This window comes from Geotrypetes seraphini, chromosome 5 (assembly GCF_902459505.1).
Source record: "Geotrypetes seraphini chromosome 5, aGeoSer1.1, whole genome shotgun sequence".
Classification (NCBI taxonomy): Eukaryota; Metazoa; Chordata; class Amphibia; order Gymnophiona; family Dermophiidae; genus Geotrypetes; species Geotrypetes seraphini.
The window spans coordinates 269,945,274-269,960,579 of NC_047088.1; the positions used below are offsets into that span (position 1 = coordinate 269,945,274).

Below are 15,306 nucleotides of genomic sequence, written 5' to 3' on the forward strand. Positions count from 1 at the left end.
TATTGGATCTGGTCCTCACAGATGGAGAGAGTATCTCTAATGTTCGAGTGGGTGCTCACCTGGGTAGTAGCGATCATCAAACGGTTTGGTTTGATATAACGGCTAAAGTGGAGAGCGGCCGCACGATACTTAAAGTCCTAGATTTCAAACGTACAGACTTTAATGCAATGGGAGAGTACCTGAAGAAAGAGCTGTTAGGATGGGAGGACATAAGAGAAGTGGAAAGACAGTGGTCTAAGCTGAAAGGAGCGATAAAAATGGCTACGGACCTTTATGTGAAGAAAATCAATAAAAACAAGAGAAAAAGGAAGCCGATATGGTTCTCCAACCTAGTGGCTGAGAAAATAAAGGCGAAAGAGTTGGCGTTCATGAAATATAAAAAAACCCAAGAAGAGGAGAGCAGAAAGGACTACAGGATGAAACTGAAAGAAGCCAAGAGAGAGATATGTATGGCGAAGGCACAGGCGGAAGAACAAATGGCTAAAAATGTAAAAAAAAATTTCAGATATATTAGTAAAACGAGGAAGATAAAAAATGGAATTGCTAGGCTAAAAGATGCTGGGAACAAATATGTGGAGAGTGATGAGGAGAAAGCAAATGTGCTAAACAAATACTTCTGTTCTGTGTTCACAGAAGAAAATCCTGGAGAAGGACCGAGATTGTCTGGCAAAAGTTACACGAGAAAATGGAGTAGATTCTGCGCCGTTCACGGAGGAGGGTGTTTATGAGCAACTTGAAAAACTGAAGGTGGACAAAGCGATGGGAACAGACGGGATCCATCCCAGGATACTAAGGGAGCTCAGAGAGGTTCTGGCGAGTCCTATTAAAGACTTGTTCAACAAATCTCTGGAGACGGGAGTGATTCCTGGGGATTGGAGGAGAGCGGATGTGGTCCCTATTCATAAAAGTGGTCACAGGGATGAAGCAGGAAACTACAGGCCGGTGAGCCTCACTTCAGTTGTTGGAAAAATAATGGAAGTGTTGCTGAAAGAAAGGATAGTGTACTTCCTTGAATCTAATGGGTTACAGGATCCGAGGCAACATGGCTTTACAAAAGGTAAATCGTGCCAAACGAACCTGATTGAATTTTTTTGATTGGGTGACCAGAGAGCTGGATCGAGGACATATGCTAGATGTAATTTACTTGGATTTCAGCAAAGCCTTTGATACAGTTCCTCATAGGAGGCTGTTGAACAAACTTGAAGGGCTGAAGTTAGGACCCAAAGTGGTGAACTGGGTCAGAAACTGGCTGTCGGACAGACGCCAGAGGGTGGTGGTTAATGGAAGTCGCTCGAAGGAAGGAAAGGTGACTAGTGGAGTCCCTCAGGGTTCGGTGCTGGGGCCAATCCTGTTCAATATGTTTGTGAGTGACATTGCTGAAGGGTTAGAAGGAAAAGTGTGCCTTTTTGCAGATGATACCAAGATTTGTAACAGAGTAGACACCGAAGAGGGAGTGGAAAATATGAAAAAGGATCTGCAAAAGTTAGAGGAATGGTCTAATGCCTGGCAACTAAAATTCAATGCAAAGAAATGCATAGTAATGAATTTGGGGATTAATAATAGGAAGGAACCTTATATGCTGGGAGGAGAGAAGCTGATATGCACGGACGGGGAAAGGGACCTTGGGGTTATAGTGTCCGAAGATCTAAAGGCGAAAAAACAGTGTGACAAGGCAGTGGCTGCTGCCAGAAGGATGCTGGGCTGTATAGAGAGGCGTAGTAAGTAGAAGGAAGAAGGTGTTGACGCCCCTGTACAGGTCATTGGTGAGGCCCCACTTGGAGTATTGTGTTCAGTTTTGGAGACCGTTAAGAAGACTTGAGGCGGTCCAGAGGAGGGCGACAAAAATGATAGGAGGCTTGCGCCAGAAGACGTATGAGGAGAGACTGGAAGCCCTGAATATGTATACCCTAGAGGAAAGGAGAGACAGGGGAGATATGATTCAGACGTTCAAATACTTGAAGGGTATTAACGTAGAATAAAATCTTTTCCAGAGAAAGGAAAATGGTAAAACCAGAGGACATAATTTGAGGTTGAGGGGTGGTAGATTCAGGGGCAATGTTAGGAAATTCTACTTTACGGAGAGGGTGGTGGATGCCTGGAATGCGCTCCCGAGAGAGGTGGTGGAGAGTAAAACTGTGACTGAGTTCAAACAAGCGTGGGATGAACACAGAAGATTTAGAATCAGAAAATAATATTAAAGATTGAACTAGGCCAGTTACTGGGCAGACTTGCACGGTCTGTGTCTGTGTATGGCCATTTGGTGGAGGATGGGCAGGGGAGGGCTTCAATGGCTGGGAGGGTGTAAATGGGCTGGAGTAAGTCTTAACAGAGATTTCGGCAGTTGGAACCCAATCACAGTACCGGGTAAAGCTTTGGATTCTTGCCCAGAAATAGCTAAGAAGAAAAATTTAAAAAATAAAAATAAAAAAAAATTTAAATTGAATCAGGTTGGGCAGAATGGATGGACCATTCGAGTCTTTATCTGCCGTCATCTACTATGTTACTATGTTACATGGTTGCTACCTTGTTACAAAACTTGGTCTTTCAATCAAATAGCTTTTGAAGTTTGTTTACACAGCTGCATGTTTTGTGCTCTTTAATTGTCTTATGTAACATGTTATGTTATGCTGTAGTTTCTTAGAGTTTTTTCTCCTGATGAAATATGGTATTTTGATGGTCCTAGTTCCATATTTTTACTACACAGCTTTGTTTTATCCCAGACCTATCATCTGTGAAAATATACACAGGTTTGGTTTCATTTTTATTTATTTGCATATACATTATCATATGTTTTGTTTGTCACATATACATATCTGTGACATATTTATCATTCGTTGTATTTCTATGTATTTATTTATTTGGCCTCTGGCATTGATTTATTTGTATGGTTTTATGAAAGTTTTTACATTTTTATATGTTGCGATTTAATATGTTGTGTCATGTTTTTATGTTTAGTGACCCCCTGATGCAGGCGTTCCTTAGATGCCAAAACAAAGTGCTGTGTCGGGTCCACAGCTTTTGCTTGTGTCCTTTTCTGAAATAAACAAGTGATGTTCATTGTCCGTTCCTACTTCCTTTTGCGCTGTTCTATACCCGTGGGTTCTCTGTTGGTGTTGATTTGATATTTCTTAAGGCAGTTGCTCAGTCAGGTGAAAGAACACTGAAGTCAGTGGAAGGAAGGAAGGATCTTCCTTTTCTCTCTTGCTGTCTTAACACACTGGCTTTATACAGAGTCATATATAATCCATCTTATTCATCATGATTATCAAAACATGATAAAACAGGATATACTACTACTACTGTCAATTCAGTCATGTCCGACCCTTGGATACGCTATAGGCAAGTCTTCGCCATGCTTCCCTGTTTTCTACAGCTTTTTTCAATTGCTTGACATTCCCAACCAATGGGCCTTTGGCCTCACCTGCTTCATTTTACCATTTTTTCATTTGGTTCTCTGCATTCCAGGCAGGGCAGGATTAATTCTTCGAGGGCCCCTAGGCACACAAGTACACTGAAACCCCCTGGGCCTGCCCCGCCCATGCCCTGCCCCCACCCCGACTATCTGTTTTCTTTTCTATTTCTTTATTTCCACTTATATTTCTTTTTTTAATTCAAAACAAACAAATATTAGCATACCAGTGCATAGTTTTTCTTCTATGCAACCCGCAAACATCTCTGAACAAATCCCCCTTCCTTCCCTTCCCACCTACTTACCCAGGATATTAACTTTGAACCCTTTCCATGCATATATAAAAGTGTTCAAATATATTGTAAAGCAGTAATACTATCCAAAATATAAATCTATATTAATAACCAAGTTTACAACACCTAACTGCCTCACTCTACATCAGCCAACAGTAACCCATATGTATGTATAAACAACCAAATCTGTAACTCCTCTAGTATGTTCCACTCCATGTATGTTAACTTGCAATGAAACAACAAGGCAAGCAATCCACCAAAGAATCCAACGTGGAACAAAAGAAGATTGGCAGAAAATAAGGAGATTCAAATCAAGTTTATTCAAGGTGCTCCCAAGAACCATGCTCAATGCATTTCATCAAACAAGGCTAGTCAACGCTAACAAAAAACCATGTCTTTCAAACAAACAGAACACAGAAAACACCTTCGCCTAGTATGGAATATGTAATTACAAACTAACCTCTCCCCCTTTTACAAAACTGTAGTTTGGTATTTTAGCTATGGTGGTAACAGCTCAGATGCTCATAGAATTCTGAGCATCAGCGCTATTACCACCATGGCCAGCGCTTAAAAATGCTCTACAGTTTTGTAAAAGGGGGAAAAAATAGAAATACAAAGACAAAGGTTAAATTGAACCACCAAGAAGCTGGATTCTGCATACAATGCAACACCACAGAAACAGCGATGTATGTCCCCTAAAGCAAAAAAATTAATAAATAGAATTTTTTTTCTACCTTTGTCTTCTCTGGTTTCTGCTCTCCTCATCTTCTTGTCACTCTCTTCCTTTCAACTTCTGTCCTTCTATGCCACTTCCAGAAACTGTATGCCTCCCCTCTCCATCTTTCCCTTCACCCCCATTGGTCTGGCATCCATCTTCTTCCATTCCCTCCTCTAATGATCTGGCATCTCTCTCCTCTCCTCTCCTCTTCTTCCCTTCCATCTCCCACACCCCCATGGTCTGGCATTTCACTCTCTCCTCTCTCTTCCCCCCACTTCCATCATCATTTACCCCCTTTCTTTCTCTCCAACCTAAATCCATCCAGTATTCTTTCCCCTTATGTTTTCCCCCCTTTCCATGCATACCAATTCCATCAACATTATCCCCCTTTCTTTCCCTATTACCTAAATTCATCCAGTATCCTTCCCCCTTGTTTTCCCCCTTTCCCTGCATACCAATTCCATCAGAATCTGCCCCCTTTCTCTCTCTCCACCACCCTTTCCACACAGCAACGGAAATGCACACACCCCCTCAGCAACAGCAACGGGCCCCCATCTGGAATTGACGATGACAACAATACCGCCCCCTCCCCCAGCATCGATGGACGGCAACGCGGCCTCTCCCCAGCATCAACATTAACATAGCTGGCTTAATTCCATGAAGATCCCGCAATGACTGCGTCTGCCGGAAGAAGTGACGTCAGAGGGGGTTGGATTGGCAGACACAGTCATTGGGGGACCTTTTTGGAGCTGCATTGGCTGTGTTGCCGTTGATGCCGGCGGTTGGCAGTGTTGCCGTCCGTCGATGCCTGGGGGAGTGGCGTTGTTGTCGTTGGTGGGTGGGGACCCATTGCCGTGGAAGGAGGGAAGAGGAGGGGCCCGTTGCCATCTGAAAAAAAAATGGCATGATAAATCATCCTTCAACGGACCATATTGGCAAATACAGATATTCATTCCTTTCAAATCAGCAACACTCTGCAGTTTGGCAGCTTTTTAACCCTTTACCCTATTGTTATTAACCTTCTGTGTTCTTTTCTATACAAATTTGTAGTTCTACCCCTACTTCCCTGAAACTCAAGTAAGTTATGGTCGATGTATGTCTTTATATGTTCCATTGCCCTAGAAATTTTAATAAGCTTTGTATCAAATTTTTAATAAAACTTGGTCACATCCTAAGACACTAGCTCAGACTATTTGCCTTATGGACCTCCATTTATCCATTGTATATGATTTTTATTAATATTACTTTTTGGCCAGGTACTACTGACCTGGATTAGCCAATATGAGAACGGGCTACTGGGCTTGATGGACCTTTGGTCTGACCCAGTAAGGCTATTCTTCTGTTCTTATAAGAACATAAGAAGTGCCTCTGCTGGGTCAGACCAGAGGTCCATCGTGCCTAGTAGTCCGCTCACACGGAGGCCCAACAGGTCCAGGATCTGTGTAGGAGTCCTCTATCTATACCCCTCTATCCCCTTTTCCTTCAGAAAATTATCCAATTCCTTCTTAAACCCTAATACCGTACTCTGTCCTATCATGCCCTCTGGAAGCTCATTCCAGGTGTCCACCACCCACTGGGTGAAGAAAAACTTCCTAGCATTGGTTTTGAATCTGTCCCCTTTCAGCTTTTCCGAATGCCCTCTCGTTCTTGTAGTTTTCGAACGTTGGAAGAATCTGTCCCTCTCCACTTTCTCTATGCCCTTCATGATCTTGTAAGTCTCTATCATATCCCCTCTAATTCTCCACTTCTCTAGGGAAAAGATCCCCTGGTTCTCTAGTCTCTCAGTGTATGAAAGGTTTTTCATACCCTTTATCAAATGTGTCGCTCTCCTCTGAACCCTCTCGAGTATCACCATATCCTTTTTAAGATACAGCGACCAGTATTGGACGTAGTACTCCAGATGCGGAAGCACCATCGCCCGATACAATGGCAGGATAACTTCTTTCATTCTGATTGTAATACCCTTCTTAATTATACCTAGCATTCTATTCGCTCTCTTAGCGGCCGCTGCGCACTGTGCCGACGTCTTCATTGTCCCATCCACTATAACCCCCAAGTCCCGTTCTTGAGTACTCTCAGTCAATAACATCCCTCCCGTCGTATAGCTGTACCTCGAGTTTCTGCTTCCCACATGCAATACTTTACATTTCTCTATATTGAACTTCATCTGCCATCTCGTTGCCCACTCCCCTAGCTTGTTCAGGTCCCTTTGTAATTCTTCGCAGTCCTCTTTGGTCCGAGCAGCACTAAATAGTTTGGTGTTGTCTGCAAATTTTATTATTTCACACTTCATCCCTGTTTCTATATCATTTATAAATATATTGAATAGCAGCAGTCTGAGCACCGACCCCTGTGGAACACCACTCGTAACCCTCCTCCAGTCTGAGTAGTGGCCTTTCACTCCTACCCTTATGTACCTGTTATATTTGTTTTTATAGCTTTTATATACATTCACTGCTTTAACTCCACTTATTCTTGCTCCTGCGTATGCATTATGCAAGAGGTTTGTTGTTTTGCTCTTTCTATTTTCAAGTGGAGTATGAGGTACCATTTTTGTTGTGCTTCCTTTTACCACTGACCATTCCAGAAGCACCTCTTTTTCTAGTGAGCTCGCCCTCATTACATGTCCAAAATAGGTCAGTTTCTGTCTGATAATCTTGCCTTCCAGGGACAACTCTGAGTTTATAGGATCAAGAACATCTTTGTTGGTGATCCTAGCTGACCATGGAATTCATAGAAGTCTTCTCCAGCACCACAGCTTGAAGGTGTCAATTTTTCTTCTATCTGTTTTCGTGAGTATCCATGTCTCGCAGCCATATGTCATGACTGGGAACACAATGGCAGTGATCATTCTTTGTTTGATGGTGACTGAGACATCCTTGCACTTACATATTTGAACCATGTTCACTATGGCTGTACATCCAAGTACTAATCATAGAAACATAGAATATAACGGCAGAAAAGGGCCATCGGCCCAACAAGTCTGCCCACTCAAGAACCCTCCCCCTTAAGCACTTCCTCGAAGTGAACCCACATGTTTATCCCATCTTTTCTTAAAATCTAGCACGTTGCTGGCCTCAACTACCTGAAATGGAAGATCATTCCAATGATCAACCACCCTTTCAGTGAAGAAATACTTCCTAATATCACCATGAAATCTCCCACCCTTGATTTTTAACGGATGCCCTCTTGTTACCGTAGATCCTGTAGAGAAAAAGATGTCTCCATCTCAATACAGCCAGTAACATATTTGAACGTCTCTATCATGTCTCCCCTCGAGAGAGTATAGCTGCAACTTACCTAGGCGTTCTTCATAGGAGAGATCCTTGAGCCCTGAGACCATCCTAGTGACCATTCGCTGAACTGACTCCATTCTCAGCTTATCCTTTTGATAATGTGGCCTCCAAAATCGACACTTGATCTCTGCTACCAAATTGTCACTGTGATCAATAAGGGACCCAAGAAAAACAAAGTTGTCAATCACTTCTATTTCTTCATTGTTGATCTTTATGTGGACTTTCTTGTTGGCGGTAGTCATGATTTTAGTCTTCTTGATGTTCAGATAAAGTCCTATCTTCTCGCTTTCTTCTTTCAGCTTCAGGATCAATTTCTTGAGGTCCTTCTCACTCTCTGTCAGAAGGGTAGTATCTTATGTGTATCTCAGATTGCTGATGGTTCTTCCACCTATTTTTACCCCAACACTCAAATCATCTAAGTCCAGTTTCCTCATGATTACTTCTGTGTAGTGGTTGAAAATAAAAGGACAGAGGAAGCATCCTTGTCTTGTATCCTTTTTATCTTGAACCATTCTGTATCTTCATGCCTAGATCATAGTGGAGCAATCTGATTAACTTGATCAGGTGCACTGGCACTCCTACCTCACTCAATGTTTCCCAAAGCTTGTCATGTTCAACATAGTCAAAAGCCTTGGTATAATAAATGAAACACAGATAGAGCTTCTTCTGGCACTTTTCTATGATCCACCTCAAGTTAGCCCCGGTGTATACATCCTGTCACATGCCCTGAAGACTCCAATCTGAATCTGCAGCTTTGACTGCTGGTTTTGTCTCTTCTGCTCATGATTAATTGTACATTTAATTTCTTTTTTGCATGGATTTTGCCCTTGTGCTGTGGATTCTCCCTTCAGGGACATCCTTCAACGAGAGATTGCAGACTTGTATTTACATTGTCAGCTTCTAGGGGGTAATTGTTAGCAGACCTGCAGGTAAGATTGGGTCTCCAGGATCGGGAGCCACCTCACCCTTGGTTCATCCGCAAAAGGGTAGAGCGCAGGCTGCGCAGTTCTGTGGAGGTACGCCGCGAAATGGCAAATGAGGTTCAATATGGATAAGTTCCAAATGATGCATGTCGGTAACAATACACGAATACAGGATGTCCGGTGCTATACTTGGAGAGAGCCCCCAGGAAAGAGACTTGGGAGTACTTGTAGACAAGTCAATGAAACTATACATGCAATGTGCGGCGGCGAATAGGGCAAACAGAATGCTAGGAATGATTAAGAAGGAGATCACAAACAGATCTGAAAAGATTATCATGCCGTTATACTGGACCATGGTACGCCCCCACCTGGAATACTGCATCCAACACTGGTCGCCGTACATGAAAAAGGACATAGTATTACTCAAAAAGGTCCAGAAAAGAGTGACAAAAATGGTTAAGGAGGAGTGTGTGGTGCAGTGGTTGAAGCTACAGCCTCAGCACCCTGGGGTTGTGGGTTCAAACCCCGTGCTGCTCCTTGTGGCCCTGGGCAAGTCACTTGGTCCTCTGTAGCCCCAGGTACGTTAGATAGATTGTGAGCCCACCGGGACAGACAGGGAAAATGCTTGAGTACCTGATTGTAAAACCGCTTAGATAACCTTGATAGGCGGTATATAAAATCCTAATAAACTTGAAACTTGAAACTTAAGGGACTGGGGGAGTTGCCATACAATGAGAGGCTAGAGAAACTGGGCCTCTTCTCCCTTGAAAAGAGGAGGCAGAGGGGACATGATCGAAACATTCAAGATATTGAAGGGAATTGACTTAGTAGAGAAAGAGATTGTTCACCCTCTCCAAGGTGAAGAGAACAAGAGGGTACTCGCTAAATTTAGAAGGGAAAAGATTCCATACAAACATAAGGAAGTTCTTCACCCAGAGAGTGGTAGAAATCTGAAACGCTCTTCCGGAGGCTGTTATTGTGGAAAGCACCCTTCAGGGATTCAAGACAAGGTTGGATAAGTTTCTACTGGAATAGAACATACGCAAGAAAGGCTAGACTCAAATAGGGCACTGGTCTTTGACCTAAGGGCCGCCGCGTGAGCAGACTGCTGGGCATGATGGGCCACTGGTCTGACCCAGCAGCGGCAAATCTTATGTTCTTATGATCACAGGTCCCTATGCCCTTATAAAATTCAGCTTGGGCATCAGGAAGTTCTCGATCAAGAATGTTGCCCAAGTACCTCTGGATGATCTCTAGATCTGATTTGTACATCCCTTCTAAAATCTGCCTCCAATAGAACAGCCTGCATGTGAAACAGGGAGAATTTCTGAGAATTGTAAACTGGACTCTTGAAATATTAATTTGACTCCTAGAGTTTCCCTACTGTAACATTCCCATGTTGTTATCATCCACATGAACCACACATAAATGAGCAAAGGTGCCAGATACAAAAGGGAAGTGAATTTTGAAATGAAAAACCTTATTAAATCAGGGATTATAAACTCCTGTTTTTAGAGGGAGTGTCTCCTTTTTTCTCTTTCTGGAAACCATACATAACACTACAAGTACAGGTGGATTCTCATCTGGGTCTTAACTTTATCATCCTGCAGGGATTCACAGGAAGTTCTTCTATTATTTAGATTATTGTAATTCATTGTACTGAGGTATTACACTGAAGTTGCAATATAGGTTGCATTTGCTTCAGAACACAGAGACACATCCGATATTCAAAGCTAGGAAATATGAAACGGTGACTCCATTTTTAAATCAATTGCATTGGTTGATGGTTGAGAAGAGAATACATTTTAAAGTAGTTACATTGATATATAAAACATTATATGGTACTAGTCTTTAAGCCCGTTACATTAACGGGTGCTAGAATACTGTTCACCCTCTATGTTGCCCCTTCCATTCACTGCCCTCTCTTCTCTTTCCATCTCTCTCTCTCTCTCCATCTCCTCTTTCCTTTTGCCTTGGTCTGGCATACCTTCCTCCTTCCCTCCAAGCCATTCTCTCCCCCTCTGCTCCCTTTCCTCATTTAACTACTTCATTGGGCAGCAGCAACATTCACAATTCATTGCTGTTGCTGGCTTCAGGTCTTTCTCTCTGGCCGGTCCTGTCTTCATGAAAACAGGAAGTAGGCAGGACCGGCCAGAGAGGAAGACCTGAAGCCAGCAACAGCAGCGAATTGTAAACGCTGCTGCTGCCTGAAGCACCCGAGGCAGACGCTTCTCTCCCCTCCCAGCCCAACCCCCGCTGACTCTGCGACCCTCCCAGCAAGATGACTTTAAGATCAAACCTCCCTCCAGCATTGCCAACCGCAGCACGCTAAACAAGCTGCTTTGGCTTTCTTCTGCCGTTGAGTCTATCTGTTGCGTCATTGATGACGTCATCGGTGACGCGGCAGAGGGACTCAACTGCAGAAGAAAGCCTGAAGCAGCCTGTTTAACTTGCAGCGACTGCCAACGCTGGAGGGATGTTTGTACCGGTGCAGAAGCGATATGTCTCTCCTCCTCCAGTACCTGAGCAGCACTTTGCTGCGGCGCATCCTCCCATGGGGGGTGGGGTTGCACAGTGGGAGCCGGGTGAGAGCGGCGATCTCCAGTTGGGGGGGGTTTGCACAGTTGGAGCCGGGTGAGAGCGGCGATCTCCAGTTGGGGGGGGTTTGCACAGTGGGAGCCGGGTGAGAGCGGCGATCTCCAGTTGGGGGGGGGTTTGCACAGTGGGAGCCGGGTGAGAGCGGCGATCTCCAGTTGGGGGGGGTAGCACAGTGGGAGCCGGGTGAGAGTGGTGATCTCCAGTTGGGGGGGGTTTGCACAGTGGGAGCCGGGTGAGAGCGGCGATCTCTAGTTGGGGGGGGTTTTGCACAGTGGGAGCCGGGTGAGAGCGGCGATCTCAAGTTGGGGGGGGGGAGTTTGCACAGTGGGAGCTGGGTGAGAGCGGCGATCTCCAGTTGTTTTTTTTTTGTTTGTTTGTTTTAAGTTGAAAGCCAGCGCTGCAGCTCCTCTCTCGATCCTGGTGCAGTTCGAGATAGGAGCCGGTACCATTCACAGTGAGAGACGGGATTGAGGAAGGCCACCGCAGCTGTGTAATTTTTTTTTTATTTGAAAGCCGCCGCGAGCAAGTGGTGACGTAAAACCCGCGCATGCGCAGTCGTGTTTCCGCGACGGGATCAGGTAACACGTTTTTTTAGTGCGCATGCGCGGCCTATCATTTTATTATATTAGATGGTACCTTAAGGTTTATTGAGATATTTATCCTTTCCAGTAAGTAGGGTTGCTTCTCATTTCCAGCATTCTTTGAAGCTCAGTTAGTCAACAAGTAAATATATTTGTTTGAAGTCTTTGATAAGTAAATCTTTTGATTATGTAGGAACTAAACTTTGGAATGATCTTCCTACTGAATTAGGGAAAGTTTCTTCATATTATATTTTTCAAAATTTTTTTAAAAACTCAATATTTTAATTTATTTATTGTAAATTTGCTGAGAACTTTGATGCATTATTTTCAAAAATTATTATCTGTCGAGAAGCTGATTGGAGATTAGAACAGGCTATAAATGTTATATAGAATATCAGTTAAAGCCTGAGGTTAAATATGATAGACATTGTACATTCTTACAAATACCCACTATTTGTTTGTTTGTTTTGAGCCTGCAGTTTCCTTCTATGCTTTTGGGCTTTCAGATTGAAATTGGGACTCCTGGACTGGAATTTTATTCCCCCCTTGGTTTCCTTTTAGTCCAGTCATTGCATCATCAGTCCTCAGTATACCCTCCATACAGCAGTGAGTCAAAAGACCTAGTATTGATACTCTTATCCCATTTGTACATCTTTGCTAAGATGTACAGATGGATAGAACTTCTTTGCTCACCTGACTTTAAGTAGCAGTTCAGAACAGAAGTGATAGATTTGATAAGCACTCCGCAGTGCATGGGAACACTCATCTTCCTGTTTATCCCCAGGTAGTCCAAACACACAAAGAAAGGTGCATCCCTGAGAATATAGACAAAAAAAATTCCATTATATCAGCCTTCATTTCCCTCTCCATGTGAAATCCTGGTTATAGGAATATATATATTGCCATGTGTTAAGCAATAGAGTTATAAGAATGACTAACAGAAATACAATATAACCATGGCATAATTAAGAGAAGTTGTTATATAAACTGCCTCCATCCTTGTACTCCTCCTTCCTTGAGTGTGCCTTCTTATTACAACTTGGGGTTCAGCCTCTAGTGTGCCTCTTCCTGACATGTGATATGATATCTTAGGGATCTCCTAAGGTATGATCTCCTCAGGTATCATATCACATGTCAGGAAGAAGCACCTGAATGGAAGATGCTGTGGCTCAATGGGTAAAAGCCCTGTTCTCATTTTCCAAAGGTCATGGGTTTGAATCCCAAGTATGATTAGCTCCCCTAGCATATATTCCTATTTTATTAGTGGCATTCTACCTTCCAGGTGCACCTTGATGATCTCACAATGAGGTCACCATTGTACAGCTGGAGATGTCCATTTACTCTGAACTAGAAGCCATGGTGAGGTCTGTATCATAACCTACTCCTTGGAGACATAAACCTCCATCTAGAAGATCACACCTCCAAACAAGTAGAAAATTTACTCTCATACCTCAAAGCACTGAACTACCAGATCCTCAACCCCCAACCCACACATGAAAAAGGCCACCAACACCCTCACAATCCTGAAATCCACATCTCAAATGGGGCCTGGCACCCCTCCCTCTGGTCAGATCACTATAAATACACCTTTAACATCAACTGGGCTCAACGCAATAACAAGCAACCTCCCCCTAAATCCTCCTTCAAAACACGCCAAAAAATTGAACCCTCCACATTCTGGGACAAAGCAGACCCCGCAATCACCAATATAGCCCCCAACAAATTTATATCCCAATGGCGAACCGTAAGCGAAACCATCCTGAATGAGCTAGCTCCTGAAAAATCAAAATTCAGAATCTGCAGATCGTCAGACAAATGGTTCGACACTGAACTTCTCCAATTAAAAAAGCTCTGCAGAAAACTAGAAAGAGAATGGAAAAAAAAGAGCCTAGAACACACCAAAACAGCATAGAGAAATCAAATCAACCAATACAAGAACAAACTCAAGGAAAAACAGAAAGCCTACTACTCCAAAATGATAGGCACGGAAACCCTAGACACAAAAAAGCTATTCAATCTAGTAAAAAACCTCACTGACACCAAACCTTACCTAGCTACACAAGGAAACTACCCACCGAAAGCTTTTTTAATTATGAGAAATCTACGTAAAATAAGAAAATTCTTCGACCCAGCACAATTCAGGCTAATTGTCCAATCCTTAGTCTTAGGTCTACTGGACTATTGCAACTCCCTCTATCTACCTTGTCCTGCCAACATGATAAAACAACTTCAGACTACAAAACACCACCCTCAGACTGATCTACTCCCTGAGAAAATATGATCATATTACAACTGCCTTCTTAGACTCTCACTGGCTACCTATGCAAGCACGAATTCAATTCAAATTCTACTGCCTATTATTCAAAGCATTAAACAGCTCTGTCCCCTCCTACCTAAACAACCGCTTAAATCAGATCCTCACCTCAAGACAAAGAAGAACTCTGAACCCTTTTGCCTTCACTCCACTCAAGGGCACTCAGTGCAAGAAGATGTTTGACAACCTTCTGGCGACGCAAGCAGCAAAACTCAACCACTCCATCTCCAACCTGCTGACGGCAACGGGCAACCTCAAAACATTCCGAAAAGAAATCAAAACCCTGCTTTTCAAAAAGTTCTTCCAAATATCTTAACCCCCCTTCCCCCTCCTCCCAGATAAATTCTCCCACAAAACCTCCACTTAGAAAATCTCTTCCTACCCAAAACACCCAACAAGTATACAGATCCCTGAAATGTAATGTAATCTTATTTGTACTCTAACTGTAATCTATCTGTTATATCACACAGTAACGTACAGTCAATTTACTATCCAATTTGTAAGTTCCTCTGGAATTTATCCAGTTATCTCTCCTCTTTGGTAACCAAAAAAAAAGTTGTATCTTCACTGGAAATGTCCAGTCAGCTCTTTTGTAATCCGCCTTGAACTGCAAGGTATAGGCGGAATAGAAATCCCTAATGTAATGTATCTCTTTTTTTCTATTCTTAATCTTTTGGAAATGAAGTTATCTATGAAATATATATATTTTTTTCATGAACCTTGCTTGCTTAATGTGGCTCTTTCAAGACTTTGCACATTGCAGCACTCTTTACTCAGTTCTTACCCAGCCCATCACTTTGGGATCCATCCCGAGGGAATTCAGTTTATTTATTAGACATGATGGCAGATAAAGGCCAAATAGCTCATCTAGTCTGCCCATCTGCAGTAACCATTATCTCTTCCTCTCTCTAAGAGATTCCACGTGCCTATCCCACGCTTGCTTGAATTCAGACATAGTCTCTGTCTCCACCACCTCTTCTGAGAGACTGTTCCATGCATCTGTCAGCATAGCTATTGCTAGCATTCAGCATTTTCAGTTGGCAGAACTAATGTCAGCAAAGGCCTATGGGAAATTATCTCACTCTGGAATGTAGATGCAAATAGATCCTGAATGCTTAATCACAGAAAGCATCCAGGAAGACGGTTTCAAGTAGCCCTGATTAAATCATGATTA

At 43.0% G+C, this 15,306-nt stretch overlaps 1 protein-coding gene across 1 annotated transcript in view; it reads right to left on the reverse strand.

Annotated features, from left to right (window-relative positions):
- Positions 1-15,306, reverse strand: part of ADCY10 (adenylate cyclase 10) — an 803,671-nt gene that overhangs the window by 617,197 nt on the left and 171,168 nt on the right. Inside the window, exon 9 of the mRNA XM_033944139.1 lies at positions 12,512-12,633. Within this exon, the coding sequence (XP_033800030.1) occupies positions 12,512-12,633 (122 nt within the window). The remainder of the gene's footprint in view (positions 1-12,511; positions 12,634-15,306) is intronic.